Source organism: Chamaea fasciata, unplaced genomic scaffold (genome assembly GCF_029207755.1).
Source record: "Chamaea fasciata isolate MVZ Bird 193981 ecotype frontalis unplaced genomic scaffold, bChaFas1.0.hap1 SCAF_28, whole genome shotgun sequence".
Lineage (NCBI taxonomy): Eukaryota > Metazoa > Chordata > Aves > Passeriformes > Sylviidae > Chamaea > Chamaea fasciata.
The window spans coordinates 2,922,067-2,940,235 of NW_027094113.1; the positions used below are offsets into that span (position 1 = coordinate 2,922,067).

The 18,169-nt window shown below is 63.2% G+C and overlaps 1 protein-coding gene across 4 annotated transcripts; it reads right to left on the bottom strand.

Moving 5' to 3' along the window:
* Positions 1-230: 230 nt before the first annotated feature.
* On the bottom strand, positions 231-11,748 carry LOC136302355 (transducin-like enhancer protein 1). Of its 4 annotated transcripts, none has more exons than XM_066205816.1 (21): positions 11,716-11,740; positions 11,224-11,344; positions 10,538-10,686; positions 9,815-9,878; positions 9,306-9,350; positions 6,026-6,088; positions 5,886-5,927; positions 5,118-5,313; positions 4,683-4,705; positions 4,411-4,515; positions 4,224-4,268; positions 3,797-3,952; positions 3,397-3,523; positions 3,128-3,312; positions 2,979-3,055; positions 2,461-2,710; positions 2,019-2,266; positions 1,638-1,785; positions 1,406-1,556; positions 995-1,071; positions 231-795 (listed from the first exon to the last, which is right to left on the bottom strand). In XM_066205816.1, the coding sequence occupies exons 2-21, from the start codon at positions 11,245-11,247 to the stop codon at positions 688-690; spliced, it is 2,283 nt and encodes a 760-aa protein (XP_066061913.1). In that variant the 5' UTR covers positions 11,248-11,344; positions 11,716-11,740; the 3' UTR covers positions 231-687. The 4 variants fall into 4 exon arrangements, with proteins under 4 accessions (XP_066061913.1, XP_066061912.1, XP_066061915.1 ...); XM_066205815.1 differs by having other exon boundaries at positions 5,853-5,927; XM_066205817.1 differs by lacking the exon at positions 231-795 and having other exon boundaries at positions 1,638-1,781; positions 5,853-5,927; positions 11,716-11,748.
* Positions 11,749-18,169: the final 6,421 nt, after the last annotated feature.

The window sequence follows — 18,169 nt, forward strand, 5'->3', positions numbered from 1 at the left end:
CTGCGCTCTGTGCCCACACCGCGGGCCCTGGCTCCTGCTCCTCACCACAGCCAGGGCCAGGGATGGGCTCTGCCCACGGAGGAGCTGCCTCAGACCCACCTCAGCACAGGAAAGTAGCAGCGAGTTGTGACAAAAGGGGACAAGGCTCCATCCCTGGTCTTGGTCCTCCTCACCTGGCACCATCCCACTCCCACAGAGCATCGAGGCTACTGCCCAGGACAAGGCACAGCTGCCTTTTTTTTGGTTAGTTTTTATTATTAAATACACCCTGGGAGGCACACGGGGAAGTGAGGCCAGAGCCCATCCACCCTGGCAGGCCCAGAGCCTTAAACAAATAAAAACCCCCACAACAAAAAGTTAAAAACAAAAAATAAAAAAGCACCCAAACAAAACCCCTAACAATGCCAGACCTCCCCCCCCATCTCCAACTCCCACAGTCTAGATTTAGAAAGAAACCCACAAAGAACAAAACAAGGAGAAAGTCCCTAGGAAATCCACCCCGAGCAGCAGCCTGCACGATGCCTGGCCACGGTCCCAGGGCCACCTCCACCCCTCTCGGCTCTATTCCAGCTGGGATGCCACAGCCACTGGCTGCATGTTCTTTGGGAAGTCAGCAGCAGGGCAGGTAGAGTCCACCTGTCCATCCATGTGGACACCTGCCTGTCCCGCAGTTGGCACCTCTGGGGCTCAGTAAATGATCTCATAAACTGTCGCTTTCTTGTCCCCTGAGCCGGTCACGATGAACTGATCATCCGTGGAGATGTCGCAGCTGAGGACGGAGGAGGTTTCCTTCGACTGCAGAGAACAGGGGTGAGCACAAGAAGCAGCCCCAGAGCAAGCCCCAGACCAGCTCCCACTCCTTGGGGACCCAGGGAGGCTGCAGGGATGAGGTTATGGGGCTCCTTATTGCTGACACGTCAACTAGAGGTGGATTGTACTGGGCAGCTCCTGGCAGCCTCACCCCCAGGAACCCCCGACCCTGCTGGCTGCTCACCTGGAAGATGCTGGCTCCGTAGGGCGTCCGCCAGGCGTTGAGCAGGTTGTCCTTCCCCGTGCTCACGAACCACTTCCCTGTGGAGGGACAACGCAGCCTCATGTCACCAAACCAGACCCAGCAGCTGGATCCCAGCAGCAGATCCCGCCCAGGCTGTGAAACACACAGAGAGGCAGCCACATCTCTGCCAACCACGAGCCAAGGGAACACAAAGAGGAGTTCGGTTCCAGCAGCCAGCACCGCTCCAAGAGGGATGGATACCCCTTCCCTGGCTGTCATCCACCAGGGACAGGGCTGGCTACCAGGACAAATGCTTGCCCCCAGTGCAAGGAGCCCTGCGGCACACGGACAGAAGTAGAAGTGGCATCCGTGAGGCTCCAGAGCAAGGGGGGCCAGGAGAGGAGTGCCTACCGCAGGAGGCGAATTTCAGAGAGAGGACACAGCTCTCGTGGAGGTGCAGCTGATACTTGTCGGGCTTGGTGACGTGCAGGATCTCCACGTTGCTGCTCTCCATCCCCACTGCCAGCCACTCTCCCATCGGGCAGTAGCCCAGGGAGAAGATCTGAGGGGACAGACAGGCTCACACCGTGGCCCAGCAGGCCCCACCCGGCCCCAGGGTGCTGCCACAGGGCTCCAGCCCTACCTGGGAGCTGAAGTCGTGCTGCTGCAGCTGCCGCCCCTCCCGCAGGTCCCAGCAGCGCACGGTGTTGTCCAGCCCTCCTGTCCACAGCTTGGTGCCATCGTTGGAGATATCAATGCAGCTGGCACCGTCCGTGTGGCCTTGAAACTGCCTGGGAAAGAGGGGGATGGAGATGGCGAGGGCACAGCTGTCAGGGCAGCCAGCACCTGCAGCAGAGTGTGGGCAGGGCAGCACTCAGCAGTGAGGAGCTGCAAGGACAGGCACTGTCCCTTGGCCAGGGTTAGACGCAGGGAGGGGCAGGGACATTCTGCAAGGGACTGAATGGTCCCTGGCCCGAGGAGTCCCCAGCAGTTCTGCCCATGCTCCTCTCTGCCCCAGACTCACCTGACCAGTGTCTGGTTCTGCAGGTCCCACACCACGATGTTGCCGTCGCTGCAGCAGGAGAAGCAGACTTTGGCATCAGGGCTGATGGCCAGGGCGTAGCAGGCGGGGGCAGAGGAGGTGAGCTCAGCCTTGATGCGGGGCGTGGGGGCTGCCAGGTCCCAGATGGACAGGGTGCTGGCCTCCCCCCCCACGATCAGGCTGCGGCCGTCGGGGAGCAGCTTGCAGGAACGGATGTAGTTGTCACGGTTCTGAACGGGGGGCACAGGCGACAGGGCAGGGCAAGAAGGAGACAATCAGCACACAGGGCCTTGCAGGAGACACATCTCCTTCTCTCAGCGCAGATGCGAAAGGCCCCTCTGTCCCCCCCACTGCAACAGGGGCACATTCCCCTTCCCAGCCCCAGTCCACAGGCATTTCTGCTCCTCCTCCTCCTCCTTCTCACCAGGCAGTCCAGCTGAGCCATGGCCGTCTTGGTGCCCGGCTGCCCCACGTCCCAGACCTTGACACAGCCCTTGCCCCCGGTGTAGACGTGTCTGGTGGAGTTGCTGATGGTGACAGCACAGACCACCTCGCCATGGGTCAGGGTGTGCAGCTGCCGCGCGTGCCGGGGGATGCCGGAGCCGATGAGGGCGTCGGGGGGGAACGGCACCGGCTGCATCTGCCCGTCGGCGCTGACGTGGAAGGAGTAGGCACTGCAAGGGAGCAGAGCACTGAGAACCAGAGCGGGATCCTGTTTAGGGCTGGTCCCATGCAGATCCCAGCGGGTCTGACACAGGCAGCAGGGTTTGGAGTCAGATTCACGAGCAGAATACACCCGGTGATGCCAGTTGTGCACACAACAACCACAGCCCAGGTTTTCCTCCAGGCTGTGCTCCCCATCCCTGCTGCCCCCAGCTTGTCCACACAACCCAGCTTCAGCCCCACAAGCCACCCCCCCTCACCCAGCCCAGCCCCACTTACGGCTTCCCCGAGGTCCCCACTTGCATGCCGGTCACCAGCCCCGGGACGCGCATGTGTGGGTGCGGGTCGTAGCCCACCTGGAGGGGACAGCAGGTGAGAGGGGCTCACACCCCGCGGCCCCACAGCCCCACGGGGACGAGGTCACGCACCAGGGGCGAGCGCCCGTAGCCGCCGGCTCCCACGGCGGCCGCAGCCCCGTTGAGCTGCGGGGACATGAGGTGCAGGCTGGCGTAGGCGCCGGTCCCGGCCACGTCCCCGTTCACCGCAGGGTGAGCCAAGCCAAAGGCAGCCGAGTAGGGGCTCTGCACTCCCAGAGGATTCCTCAGGCCCAGGGCTGGTGGGGAGAGGCAGAGTGAAGGGATGGGGCCCTGGAGACAGGCTTGGAGTCTCACCCAGACCCCAGCGGCGCCAAGCTCACCCAGAGGGTCCACGGGGACCTTGGCAGCGGCGGGACGAAACTGCTGGGCACTGCTGGAGCCTGGGAGGGTGTCACCCTGGGAGGTGGGGGTGCTGGACTTCAGGCTGGGCGTCCCGGCCTTCTCCACCTGTCAGGAACAGAATGGGGAGGTGGCAACTGCACCACGCCCCTGCCAGGGCGTCTCTGTTAGCTCCCCCTCAATGACAACCCAGCCCAGACAGTGCTGAAGGGTCTGGGGGAGGGGATTTGAGGTGAGATCTAATGGAACAGGAGCCCCTCCCTGTCCCTCCAGCACTTTGCCCCGTGGGTTTGGAGGCGTGGGGACCCATGTCTGGCCACCCTGATAGCCAAGCCTGGGCTGCAAGGACATAAGCACAGGCCCCAGGTGAGTCACACATACCGTGGGTGCATCCTTGCTCCGAGATGGGGACGTGCTGCTGGAGGAGGCCATGGAGGTCGGACTGAGGGGCATGGCCTCCTTCCTGCCCAGTGGGACCTTCTCCACCCCGTTCTCCCGGGACGAGTAGGAGTGGACGCTGTGAGGGGAAGAGGGGTCCTGGGGAGGAGAGGGAAATCAGCAGGGAGAAGAGCAGGCAGGAGAGCAGAGATGTCCCAGGTAATGGGGAGCTGATGGCTCAAGTAAGGGCCAGGCTGCCAGCCTGGATCCTGGGGCTCATTGCTGCTGCTGGCGAGGGTCAGGGAGCACAACTCCCACTGGCACCTCCCTGTGATGCCCACCTCTGCCTGGAGAAGCCTGTTAGCCCCACCCTCAGGGATGGACAGCTCACACTGACCCCAGACCCCTCCCAGTGTCCCAGCACACTGACCTCATCCACCACCAAGTTGTCTTCGCTTTTGTCTGCATCGCTGCCCTGAAACATGGAGCATGGTTGGAGCCAGAGGGGCTGCAGCCACCCTCACTCCTGCCTGGAGCTGTGCCGGAGCACAGGCAGCTCCACTCATCACCCCACAGGAGAGGATGGGGTCACCCCAAGCCCCCCAGCCCCGGCTCACATAGTCTGTAACAAAGTCCTTCTCCTCCACCTTCCTCTTCTTGCTGCTGCTCAGGTACTCGGCGATGGCTCGTGCGCGCTCCCCGTTCGACAGAGCCAGGGAGCTCTGGGATGAGGGGACGCAGTGTCAGTGGCTGGGGATGCTCTGCCCAGCTCCTGGGACAGGCAGCACCAAGGCAGGCCTGACTCCAGGAGCACTCCCAGCCCAGCCCTGTGTCCTGATCACAGCCGGTGCTACCAGAGAATGGTGCAAGAGAAGAAAAAGGCACTTACGGGGCCGGGGTCTCGGTCCGTCGCTGTGGCAACGCAGAGGAGCAGCAGCAGGAGGAGGAGGGAAAGGAGGACACACTGTGTCACCACCAAGAGCCCCACAGGAAAGTCACCCACATCACCCATGGATGCTGGGGCGCTCACAGCAGGGCCAGACCAGCACGACAGCAGCAGGGTGGTCCCAGGCCCCCTCCAGAGAAGACCTCACACCAGCCCACCTCAGCATGAGGGTGCTGGTCAGTGGAGAATGTTCCCCACCCAAACCCCTTACTGCTGCAAGCCCCCTGCCCCTCCAGCCCAGTTGGTAGCCCTGAGGCATGGACAAGTGCCCTCCACCCAGCTCTGACCCCCAGCCCAGGGAAGTGTCCAGGTAAGAAGGGCATGGGGAGCAGGTTCACTCAGATCAGACACCCCAAGTTCTGGCTCCCCCACACTCACCCCTGGACTCTGTGTCATGGACTCCTCTGTCATCCTTGGCGAGGAGCTGGGCCTGGGCCCCCAGTGCCCCCGAGAGTGCCAGTAGCCCTGAGGCACTGCTGATGCCAGCCAGGCCAGTGGGCTGCATTCCAGAGGGGTGGGGGGTCAGCGGGATGGGGGGAGCGTGGTGCGAGAGGTGCTGGGTCTGGAGCTGGTGCTGGAGAGGAGAGGAGAGAGCAGAGTCGAAGGGCTGTGCCAGGACAGCTGCTGGGCAAGTGAGGGGCAAGAGGCAGCCCTGGGTCAGTCAGCAACTGGGCCTGGGTGTGGAGGGGCAGGGCATGCACCCGAGGTTCCCCCTGTAATGTTCTGGGGGCCACCACATCCCTCCCACCGACCCCTCCCACCCTGGGCTGGATGGGAGACCTGCTGCAGTCTTGAGGCAATAATTGAGTGGGGATGGTGGTGACCCCACTCTACCCAGGCCACGAGGACACAGTGAGACATGCCAGCCACCACCCCCAGCTGCATCTCCTGCACCCCGAGTGCTGCTGGCAGCCCACAAACCAGTCTGGTTTGCCCCTCTCCTCCCCTCGATTCAGCCGCGAGTGGGAGAAGGCACGAGGGGCAGGGGTTGCAGCCAGAGGAAGGAGGGGGCTCAGCCCAGGGATGGCAGGAGCCCGGGAGGTGCCATCATGGCAGAGCCCCTCAGCCCTGGCCCTGGAGCGGCAGGAAAGGGCGGGCAGAGGGTTGACGTACCCCGATGGCCGCGTTCAGGTCGGTCATAGTCACCTGCTTCGCTCGCTCCACAGCCTGGACCACCTGCTGTTGGTGCTGTGGGGAGACAAGAATGGGGCTGGGGCAGGCTCGTTTCTTTCTCTGGGCCCCAAAGGAGCTCTGCACACCTGGCAGGGGCCCGAGGGCTCACCCACCTCCTGAGACAGGAACGGGATGAGCTGGGCGCAGATCACATTGAGCCGCTTGGCGATCTCCGTCTGGCAGGGGAAGAGAGACAAGAGCCCATCAGGGCAAGGGGCAGAGCAGACCCCTGGCTGAGGGGCCCCGATGCTGTCAGGAGAGCCCCCTCACCACGGGTGCTTGGCCCGGGCTGTCTCAGGGTACTGACACTCAGCCCCAAGGGCTGCTGCTCAGCACTACGAGGCAGAAACACCCTGTGGGGACGATTCCTGTTCTAACAACACCCCTTTCAAAACCCAGCATCGTCCATCCCCACCCTGAGATCTCTTGGATGGCTTCCAGCTCCTCCCTGCCAGGGACACGAAGCCTCCCGGCCCATGCCACCGAGGCCACCCCCAAGCAAGCCCCGAGCCCACCAGCCGCGGCCCCGCAGGCTCCCCCCTGCCCTCCAAACAGCCTCCTGCCGGCACCACGCCCACTACTTGCCGCCCTCCCAGCCCACAGGAAGCCCTGGAGAGGTGCTCTCCTTCCAGCTGCTGTTTTTCTGCAACACTCGAGTGCCACTGGCAATCAAGAGCGCAGAGCGCGGGGAGAGAGAGCAGCGTCGTGCTGTGCCGTGCCATGTTCCCATGGCACCCCCCCCGCCAGCTACCAGGGCCCCCTGTTCCCGTGCCACCCCCCTTCCAGCGTCCAGGGCCCCCACCGGCCCCACCCCGCACAGCTCCGGCGAGAGGAGAGCACAGACATTCAGCCATCCCCGGCCTCACAGACACAACCCCGGAAAGAAGTCCCCGAGGCTGCGGGGACAGGCTCCTGCCCCTGCTGATGGCCGGGAGAGCAGACGCTGCTCCAGGCAACAGCGGAGACGCCCACGCAGAGCTGGGGGCTCGTCCCCAGAATCGGAGAGGGGACAGAGATCAGCAGCTCTCCCTAAACCCTGGTGTGGGAGGGATCCCTCCGCTCTTGGATGGGCAGGGGATGTCCCAGGCACAGGAGTCCAGGTAAAATGTTGTCTCAAGCCCTGAGGAGCTCCCTGTCCACCCTGGTGGGATGAAAACACTGTGGAGTCAGCACAAGGCTGAGAGGAGAGGGTTGAACCCAGACCCCTTATCAGCCCCTAGAGGAGACCAAAGGCTGAAGGGCTCCAGGGGCAGAACTGACCCCTGACTGACTCTCCCTGCCAGGACCTTGGGCACATCTCCCACGCCCAGCTGGTGCAAGTGCCTAAGTGCCAGGGTGAGGGCCACAGCACTGCCCGGCTGGTGTGGGGGCACAGACCCAGGGACACTCTTTGCTGCCCTCCAGAGCAGCTGCCGACCTGCTCTTGCCAGCCCCAGAGCACAGAAAAAATCTGGCACCTGCCCTCACTTCCCCTTCTGAGGGAGGAAAAAGGAGAAAGAAAAGAAAGGAAGAGGGGGGAGCAAGGAGATTTGGCAGCCAGCAGTTCTGGGAAGGATTTAGCTGTCTCCCGGGGCCGGCAGTGATGGATTCTCTTCCCTAATGCACTGATGGGCAGCAGCTCCTTGGGGAGAGCTGCCTCCAATTCACTCGCACTCGTTAATGTGCAATTTACTGGCACTTTAACGCTCTCAGCATGAAAAATGATCACGCTGTTTGCAGCCCCCCCAGCCACCAGCACCGTCGCCTCCCCTCTGGCTCGCGGTGAGCAAGTCCAAGGCCAGGCAGATTCGGGGAGGTGGTTTTACCGAAAGCTACAGGCCCCTTCCATGCCAAAAACAAAGCAACAATAAAAAAAAAATTAACGTCTCCTGCTCGTTCCTGTCTTGATCCTCTCCTGCCAAGCCTGTGGCTGCCTGGAGAGCTGCACCACCACAGCCAGCCCCCAGCCCCATTTCCCTCCAAACAAACCCAGAGCAAAACCCCCACGCTTGGCCCTTGGTGCCAGCACTGCTGAGCCCCTGGGGGCACGGGGCACAGCAAGGACAGAGGCCACACCACGGCACTACCCGGCCTCTGTCCTCCGTGGCCACGGGCAGTCGCTGCCCCGGGGGCTCTGGCGCGCTCAGGACCTGCCTTTGCCCGTGAGCAGCGCAGGATTTGGGGGAAGGGGAGGAGAGGCAGCGACCCAATCCTCCCAGGGCAGCGATAACCCGCGGCTCCTGAGCCGGCAGTTCCCGTTCCTCACACAATGGCCGCTGGCTGTCAGAGCAGACTTACGGGCCCTTGTTAAAAGTGCCGACAGCTCACTGGCCGGCGGCCAGCGGCACCTGGGGCTGGCAGAAAACACGAGCCTGAGAGGGCTGGGAGAGAACCAGCAGCCAGAGGAGAGGAGCTCGCAGCCCTCCAGGGAGAGGCTCCGGGCCGGGCGGATCATTGGCATCGTCCCTCACAAGGGCAGCTTCACACCTCAGCCTCAGCAGGGATGCCGGCACAAGGAGGGCACCCCAGAGTGGCAGAACACCCTCCAAGCGGGCACAAAGCTGGCCAGGAGTGACTGACAACCTGCCCTGTGCTGGGGACAGGGGCCAGAACGGCCGCGGTGCCCACCCGAGCCGGCTCCCCCGCGCAACAGTTGGCGTCGGCGGGCGCGGGGCGGGCAGGAAGGCGGCGGCAGCGCGCCTCGCCAGGCTCCTCCGCAGCCTCTTTAAAAATAGATGAGAAGAAACCTTCTGTCTCAGAGCAGCTGGTGACCCGGAGCTCGGCACAGGGGAGGAAGGGAGGAAGGGAGGGAGTTGAGGAAGGGAGGGAGGGAGGGAGGGATGGGGAAGCAGCGAGGGAGGATGTGCAGCCCTGAGCCCCCGGAGAGCCCACCCTGCACTCACACCCCAAAATCCTTCTTTCTCCTCAGAATGCTCCTGGCCAGTGGGCAGCAGACAGTTGCAAAGGTGTCGAGTCAGAGCCCATCAGTCTGCTGTGACTCTGCAGCCCACCTTGCCCTGAGGAAGAAGCCAGTCTCCTTTACAACAGTCACCCCATGACCACTCACAACCGCTGCGAGCAGCCATGCAAGCACAAGTCCTCCACCACTGCTCTCTGCCTGACACAATAAGAGCATCACAGTCCAGGCACGGCACCCTGAACCCGAAACCAGAGCACAGACGTGTGTGTGGAGAGCTAAGGAGGCAGCCAAGGTGGAAGCACAGAGCAGAACAAAGCTTCCAAAGCACAGGGAAGGGGATGCATCCCCCACAAGCACAGCCTTCCCTGGGCTACAGCAGGGAGCAACCTCCCGTGTCATCTGTGGGGACAGCCTTGGGGAGCCCAGGTGGCAAAGTGGGGAGAGGGAGCTGGGACCAAGGAGGTGTACAGAGCTCCCAACCCACCCAGACTCACCTGTTTGTGCATCTCGATGTTCAGGCCATAGGACATCTCGTAGTACTGTGAAGGAGAGAAGGCAGCATCAGCATGGCTCTGGAGACCAGGGGAGCTCACAAGCAGAAAGTCCTCTGTGGTGCTAGCACACCAGGTCAGCCTGGCCACAAACAGTCACGGTGTGGCCAGGTCACGGGGACAACACGGTCCCCAGCTCCTCTGCCAGGAGCAGTTTCTCTGGCACATGGCTGCAGCCCACAGGATAGACACAGTCCTCCCAGGACTCCTGCAGGAATGGGGACAGCCCATACAGGAGCAGATTTGCCACCACAAGCTGCGGCAGAAACTCCTGCTCCAACACCACAGCTCTTTTTGGGGGAATACCCGACAGTAAGAGCCACAGGAACCAGATCTCAGGACCTGGCCACACAACCCAAAAGCAAGGGGAAGGCAAAGCATCCCTGCATGTCCTTTGATGGTTCAGAGGAGATCCCACACCACCCTTCTCCTTTCAGGTGCAGCTCACTAACCATGACATAATGACGCTGGATTTCTGTTTTTTCTGTTGCCAGCTTTTCACATTCTAACTTCAAGCTGTAAAAATAAAGAGGAGAAAGACGAAGAAGGATCAAACCCCCTTGGTCCTCCCAGTGACAGGATTTCCCTATCTGGACAGAGCATGAGCCCTCCCAGTGTACCACACGCTTCAGCCTCCTCAGCTTCAATCCCATCTCCCAGCACAAGCCAAGAAAACCACCTGAAAGAGGTTGGGAAGGGGCTGATAAAGAGGAGATGGATGGCAAAGGGATCTGGGCATCAGGGAATAATTTGCATGGACTCTTAACCCCCTCCCCAGCATCTGCTTCCCAAATGGAGTGAGCTGCAAAGCTTAGCTGCATTTCAAACCTTGCTCTGCCCCACGCAGTGTGGGGAAGGGGAGGTGATCCTGGACAGCAGCCTCATGGATCAGAGGGACTCCAGGTCTAGGTGATGGCTCTGGCTCAGCCCAGGAGCTGGGTGCTGGAAGCCAGCACTTCTTCCTAGGGCTTTTGGCAGGCAAAGGCTGACTTTCCCCCACAAACAGAGTCATTTCAAGCTACCAAGGTGATGCTTGGCACAACCATCCTCTGGAGGGACCAGTCCACCTGCCACACTGGATGGTGCTGCCCAGTGCCAAGAGAAGCCTGTTGCTGCCCAGCACCTGTGAAGTGCCCAGTTCACACGCTGGCATGTGAACGCTGGCAGTTTCTCACCTGTGGTATTGGTTCTGCAAGAACTGGAATTCCTCTTTGATGCGATCCAAGGTCTCTGGGTAAGTCAGCTTGAGGGACTGGGGGGTGCTGGGGATGGCACTGGCAGCAACAGCGGCTCCTGAGGCAGCAGAGGGTGCCTGGAGATGGGCCTAGGCAGAGATGGGACCTCCAGGGTCACTGCTGCTGCCCAGCAAGGCTGCCACATCCCCCAGTGGTTTCCTGCACCCGGGGAAGAGGCTATGGGCACATCTAGGAGAGCAGCACATGCAGGAGGTTGCACAAGGAGTTATTGGAGAGGAAACTGGTCACAACCAGGCACCAAGGGCCTTGTCAGCATCATTTTGGCCACTGAGCCAGAAAGGATTCATGACCACGGGTGGCACTGGGCATGGCACAGACCTAGTGGCCTGTCCTCACCCAACCAACATCCAGCTGAGCTCCCTGCCTGCCCATCACCATCACGCCCTGGGGAATCCTGCTCCCAACACCTCACAAAGCCCAGACCCGCAGCGCTGGGGCTCAGCACCACTTTGGGAAGAGCCACAGCATCGCTCCCGAGCATCACACACAGTAACAGCAGTAGTCTGTTAGTCAGCACCGAGCGGGGAGCTGGGGTTTGGGGGCACAGGCCCTGCGAGGGCCGTGGTGGCACTGCTGCCAGGGGACGAGGCCACGCGCGGGCTCACCGGGGGCCTGTTCTGCGGGAACATCCTCGGCACCGGACAGGCCCGGGACCCTCCGGCCGCGCGGGCCCCGCCGCAGGCTCGGGACGGGGCCTGGAAACAGCTCCCAGCTCCGGATCAGGCCCTGGAGAAGAACCCGGGGGTCACCGCCCGGCGCTGCCCGGGGGCGCGGGGCCCTCCGGGAGCCGCAGCGGAGCCCCGGAGCCCCGGCCCCGCCCGCAGCCCCGCCGCGCCGCGCGCCCCCCGTTCCCGCGGGGACCGAGGGCCCCGGGGCTCCCTCCGGGCTCCGCGGACCCGCCCAGCCCCGGCCCCCCGCGCCGCGCAGACAATGGCCCCGCCGCCGCCCGCCGCAGGTACGGCCGCGGGGCGGGACCGGCCTCGCCGCCGACCCAGCCCCAAGCGAGGCTGGACCCCGGCCGGTGGACACCGAGCCGAGCCGAACCGAACCGGACCGGACCGGACCGCCGGGACGGGACGGAACAGGACGGGACTCACCGCGCTGCGGGTCCCAGACCCGGCCCCGGCCCCAGGCGCGCGCCCCTGCGGCGGGGCGGGCCGGGCCGGGCCGAGCCGAGCCCGGTAGAGCCGAGCCGAGCCGGGCCGAGCCGAGCCGGGCTGGGCCGGGCCGAGCCGAGTGCAGCCGAGTGCAGCCGAGCCGGGCCGAGCCCCCGCCCCGCCCCGCCCCGCCCCGCCCGCGCGGCCGCCGCTCTGCGGAGCGCGATCAATGAACGAGCGCGAGCGCCAGCTCCACGTGGGGCCTGGCCCGTGCGGGCAATCGCCCCCGCTGCCAGCCAATGGGAGCGCGGCGAGGGCGGCCGCCCCCACGTGGGGCACGTGGAACTGCCTCCCCATTGGCCAGCCCAGGCCCGGCCGGCGCGCTGGGTGTCAATCAAGGGAGGCAGAGCGGGGAACGAGGGGGCGGTGCCGCGGTTTAACCCTTGCGGGGCCGGGGCACCGGAGGGGACGGAGAGGGAACCGGAGACGGGCCGCCCCACGCGAGATCGCGGGGCACGGCCCCTCCCAGCCCCTCGGCGAGGACCCCCGCCTCCAGCACCGCAGCTTTGCCCGCAAAACGGAGCCGGGACGTTGCACCGGAGCCGCTGCGCCCGCCGCCCCGGGAAGCGGCAGGTCGGCTTCGGGGCTTTTTGCTGGTAAACACAAGAAGTCGTCGTGTCCCGTTCCGTGTCCGTCCGCCTCCCTCTTGGTTTTGTTTTTTTTTAATTAAGAAAATAAACTAACCGACAGCACCCACACATCCCTTCCCGGGCTGCAGGTCCCGCCTCACCGGGAATTCCCTGCACCGTGTGATGGCGGGGAGCATCAGCATCCCTCTGCCAGACAGAGCTCCTGGGAAAGGCTCCTGGGCCAGCCCGGTTTTTCAGCCCCAGGAAAGGGGTATGACAGCCCCCAGCTCCGTGCCCTCACCGCACGTCCCTTGGCATGGGCAGATACTCGGACAGGGAAAGGGACGCCCGTGTGCCCATCCCAGCAGCCCTACAACATCCCCTGCATCCCCACCAGCGCTGGCACCGTCCTCCCAAAGCCCCCCGTGTTTCCAGCCGGAAAACCGAGGTGCACACAACCCACTTGGGTTTCCTCGTGGATTTTCTGGTGGTTTTACTCCTTTCAGGGAGATCGGTGGTTGCTCGACATTTTCTGCTGCTGCAGGTCAATCCAGGCTTACACTGAGCAGGAAATAAAACATTTGAGGAGCAGCAGCTGTGAGGAGTCTGTCCGCCTCTCCCCCTCTTTAACCTTAATCCAGGGAACAGGCCAGCAGCCCTTTCCTCCTCACCACAGCTCCATCCTCGTGGTCCTGCCGCCGTCCAAAGGCATCGATGGCTCGGCTCACGGGACAGACCGTGGCTGGCCAGTGACTCTGGTTGCCAGCAGAGCTGGCAGGGTACGGATTGGGAGAACCAGAGCCCCTCCCCAGCGACGGCAACTTGCCTCCAGCCCCTGGAAGAAAAGAACAATAACGATCATAACCTCAACAAACCCACTGAAATAGAGCAGGACTGTGCAAGGGCCACCCTGCGCCTGCCCAAAGGACTCGGCAGTCCTGGGGGTGATGGGCTGTGCTGGCCCCTCGGGCTGCGAGCAGGATTTTCCAGCTCCGAGCCAGGTTCTGCTACCTTTACTTAGTCAGGGACCGCCCCCAGCCCCACGGTGGGAAAGCCCAGCTCGTTTAGCCCCATTTTGCCCAGTCTGTTCCCTGGCAGCCCCGGGATTTTCTGAGAGCAGCTGCGATCTCAGATGGGAAATCTCCCATTACTCTGGCTCTGCTGAGGGCAGGCAGGGAGAGACTCCCCCACTCTGGAGCTGGGGATGCCCCTGTTCTCACTGCACCACTCTTGGCCCCACACCAGCAACCAGTGGGGTTTGTGCTCTGGAGAGAGAGGGGGGCTGCTGGGGAGAACAGCAGAAGAGCACTCTCCCAACCCTTATTATATTTTAAAATGTAATAACAGCACGATGTCTATTTTCGTAGACAGAACAGATCATTTCTGGAAGAGGCCCATAAATCTCAAACAGAGGGGAAATAATTTGGCCAAGGTCATGTTAAGGCAAAATATTAAAATAGAAAAAAAAAAAAAAGGCAGTTTAGAGCTGGACTGAGGCACCATCTCTGTTCTGAACGTCTCTCCCCAGCCTGGGAACCCAGTCCCCCCTGCCCTTCTGCTTCCCAGCGTTACACTATGGGGTTGAGGGGGCCAAGACACGTATGAGGGCCTGGCTGAGTGGAGAGACCAAGGGAGAAGAAGAGAACAGGGACCCCAACAAGGGCCCTGGCAAGATCCTGCTGAACCCTTCTGCCCCAGGGACAGCCCCCCTGCAGCAGCCCCTGCACACTGCGCCGTGCTGTGCTCGGGGACGCCTCAGGCATTCAGGATATTGGACTAGGGACAGGCTGGGCTGTCCCCCCTGGCTGCAGGATCACCACGATGTTGGCAGGGGTAGGGAAACACCACTCCAGCACTGATGAGGAAAGTCCTGTCACTGCCATCTCTCCTCACCAGCAGTCCCTCTATGCCATCCCTGGTACCAGGGCTCTGGCAACGCCATCCATCACCACGCCTGCTCACACTGGGCGTCCCGGCACGGGCAGAGTGGGCCGGGGAGAGGCACAGGTTTGGCAGGCACGACCTGGCTCTCAGCACGTTGTGTGCCCAGCAGGCAGTGCTCACACAGCAGCTCCCAGCGGCAGGGACAGGCCGGGAGCACGGTGATCCCTGCCGTGACCGGAGGGACCTGCAGCCACGGGGTGGGGTGGGGGGCCGGCAGCGCAGCTCTGGTTCGGTAGAAATGCCATGGCAGAAACGCGGCAGGAAAGGACCCAGGAACGCGCCCCTCACCCGCAGCCACGGCTCAGAGCTGCCCCTGAGCAGGAGCCAGGGCCTGTGGGGAAGAGCCAGCCACCCCGCAGGGCTCGGGGCTCGGCAGCCAAGTGCTTCCCGAGAGCACGTCCCTGGCAGCGCTGCAGCTCTGCGCGGACCCTGGCAAGCGGCAGAAAACAAAACTGCCGCTCGTACCCTCTGGCCGCTTCCCCGGGCTCGGCTGCCAGCTCCCCGCATGCCAGCGCGGCTCGAGCGGGGCCGGGGCTCCTGCGGGGCGGGGTCGGCTCCAGCGGTGCCACCCCAGCACCTGCTCTGCCCAGGGGCATGCCCGGCCAGCGCCAAGCGCAGGTGACTCTGGACAGGTACCGGCGAGGACAGGTTCTCTCTTGGCTGGTGGTCTGGTGAGAAAGAGGCGACATTTAACAACCTCTCCCGAGAGTGCTTTCCTCTCTCCTCCTTCTGGGCCAATTTAATTTCTTCTATAGCTCCCTTCTTCCCTTAGCGAGATCAAAGAAATCCGTGGAACCGGGCACATTTCAGCGGAAACGTCGATTAAAGGGAGTGGGGGAGGCAGCGCTGGTGGGATCAGAGGAGGAGGAGCAGGAGAAGGAGAAAAGAGGCTGGAGGGAGCATCCGGATCCACGCAGTGTCGCAGGAGGACGGGCCGGACCGGGCAGCGCGGGCGACACCGGAGCTGGGGCGGCGGCGCTGCCGGGACCGGGGGCTCCTCCGGCCGGGGCACCGGGGCTCCGCTCGGAGGCTCCGCCGGGCTCCTGCTGCCCCCTGCCGCCCCGGCGGGACGGGACAGTGCCCGCTCCCGGCCGGTGCCCCCGGGGCCGGGGCCGCTCGGAGACCCCAGCCCGGACTCCGTCCCCACCATACCGGACCCCCCAAACCCCCGCCACCTCCGCACGTCCTGGTCCGGCACCCACCGCCTCCCCGACCACGCCACGCTGAGGGGGAAAGGCCCACGCGGCCTGGGCTGCCCTCGGGCGGGGGTTGCCCACATCCCACTCGAGGGTGCGATGGCACCGGTGTCCCCCAGCACAACCCCGAGCCGGGGCCACCTCAGGCCCCTGAGCCGCGGGCGCATCTGGCCGCAGCATCTCCCGTGGCTGCGGTCCAGGCATGGGGATGTTTAGGGGATGAGTAACATCCTTCCTGGCAGGGCCGCTGCCCGCTCCTGGAAGCTGCTGCAGGCACAGAGGAGCTCAGCCCCTTCGCCCGCCTCTTGCGCCGCTCAGCAGGGGAAAGAAGCCAAGAGCGAGGAGAAACCCGGGCATGGGGCTGGGGCAATCCAAGCCCGTGGAATCGGCACGAGCCCCAGGTGCCAGGGAGAAGGGAGGGAGGATGCTGCGTGGCACGGTGGGAAGCAGCCAGGAGGCACAGGTTGGGGGAGGCAGCTCCGGGCCCCCTCTAGAGCAGGGCTGGAAGCCAGATCCTGGCTGTGTGCTGCCAGAAGCAGCTTATTTTGGAAGGGAGGCGTGTTGGCAGAGTGCTTGGTGCGTGGAGCTGCTGACGCCGGGGAACAGGACGGCACTCATCAGGTCCCAGCCATGCCTCGCAGGCCAACGCTGCTTGGCTTCAGCCCGCGGCAAAATCTGCCCCAGCACAACCGGGACTGGATCCCCGGCTCCTGAGTCACCCACTTAAAAGGTTGGACACTCCAATCACAAGTCATCACACTGCCCAGAGCCACAACTCACCCTGAACACCAGAGGGGCTTCCTGGGACTCACCAAACAGGATGGACAGAGCTCTTACCGGCTCTGACCTATTCAGCGAGGTACAAGTTCAAGCCTTGAACCAAGAAAGAGGTACACAGGCTTCATCCCACCCTTGGACCTTGCTTTCCCTCTCCTCAGCTCCCAGGAGCAGTACCAGCCTCTCAGGAGTCCAACCCAGCCTCTCCAAGGGCTCAGATCCTCAAGGCAGCAGGGCCCAGCTGGAAGCTGCAGCAGCACTGTCAGGGTGCTGTGGCATTCAGTCACGACCAGGTCTAGGATGGATCCCTAACTTCACAGCAGACAAGGAAGCTGCTTTGCCTTCCCCAGGTGCTCTGCTGGCACCCATGGGGCTGAGGAGCCAGCACAGGCAGCTCCTTGCCAGCATCCCTCTCCCTCCAGAAATGGGCCAGGGAGCACACCTGGAGCAGGCTGCTGTGCCTGGACACGGCTCAGGAGATCCTGCAGCTGATGTGTGGCTTGGCATGCCATGAGTTTGGTCAGGTCTCAGCCCATCCTGCAGCGGGGCACAGCTGTGAGCCAGGGGAAGGAGCAGCCGAGCTCCCAACAGGCAGCAGCCGGCCTTGCCCTTCGCAGCCGCACACTGCGGCATTGTGGCCCGGCTGGTTTTTCCAGAGATGCATCCAAGGGGCGCAATCAGATCTCAAGGGAAGGGAGCAGGCACGTTCCTGGCTACGCAGAGGAGCTGTCGAGGCAGTGCCAGGAACTGGGGCAGTTGCTGGGCACCGCAGCAGGCCAAAGGAAAATCAAGCAGGCAGCTCCCAAACCTGGGCTGTGCCTCACTGCCCAGCTCCAGAAGCTGCTGAGACTTTGCAGAGCTTTGTTTGCAAACCCTGCGGCAGAGCTGCCCTGCCCTGGAACTTCCTCCAGCTTTGTTTTACACCAACACATATTAAACAACCAGCCTGGAGGGCTGGGATGGGGGGAAGGACCCTGCTGGGGGAGCAGAGAAGTACTTGTGGGAAGAAGGCTCTGGGAGGAAAACAGAAAAGTAGCGTCAGGGAAAGGGAGTTCCCTCCACACAGGGAGGTTGTTTTTGATCAGGGCTTGTCTAGACTGGAGTCACCCACACTGCACAAGCACATCAACACCACGCAGCCAGCCCAGGGCTTCCTGCTGTTCCCAGCAGGACAGAGGAGCTGCACTCACCGAGTGAGGGCAAGAGCTGACCCTGGCACTGCCCGTCCCACCCCTAAAGGGACTGGGGGGACCCTCAGGCTTCCAGGGTGCTGCCTTCCAGCATCCCCCATTTCTTCCCAACAGTCAGAAGGCCCTGTGCCCCCAGGCCCCCCAGCCTGGCCCTGTCACCTGTCCCCACCATAGCCCTTGGGCAGCGGAGGGACACAGGCCAGCTGTTCCAAGGCTCTCAGCTCCCTTCCTGCCTTCCCTCCACTCCGGCTGCCGGAGCAGCCAAGAGAGCTGCAGGCACAAAGCGTCACTTTTTCCAAGAGCCTCTCCCTGCTCTCCCTCCTCGCTCGCAGAGCAGCACCGCAGTGCTGGGGAGTGCAGGAGGCTCCTGGATCAGGGCAAAGGCAGCGCCAGGATGGACCTGGCTTGGTCTTGGAGCCCCACGCCAGCCACATCTCTTTTTCAGCTCAAAGGGCTGCCCAGCCAAAGCACGACCCCTGTGAATGTGACACCTCACAGGCATCACAGGCAAGGAGCTCCTGGTGTGAGGATGCTGCTGCCCCCAGCAGCCCTGGTCAAGCCCATCTTTCCCACAGCAACTGGGAGAATGGCTTAGCAGCCCTGACAGCCCCCACATACAGCTGAGGGGCTTCAGACACCTTTCCCTGGGAAAAGGAAACCCCAAACACCTCAGCCCGTCCACTCCAAGGCCAGGAACATCCATGAAAAAAGAGAACAG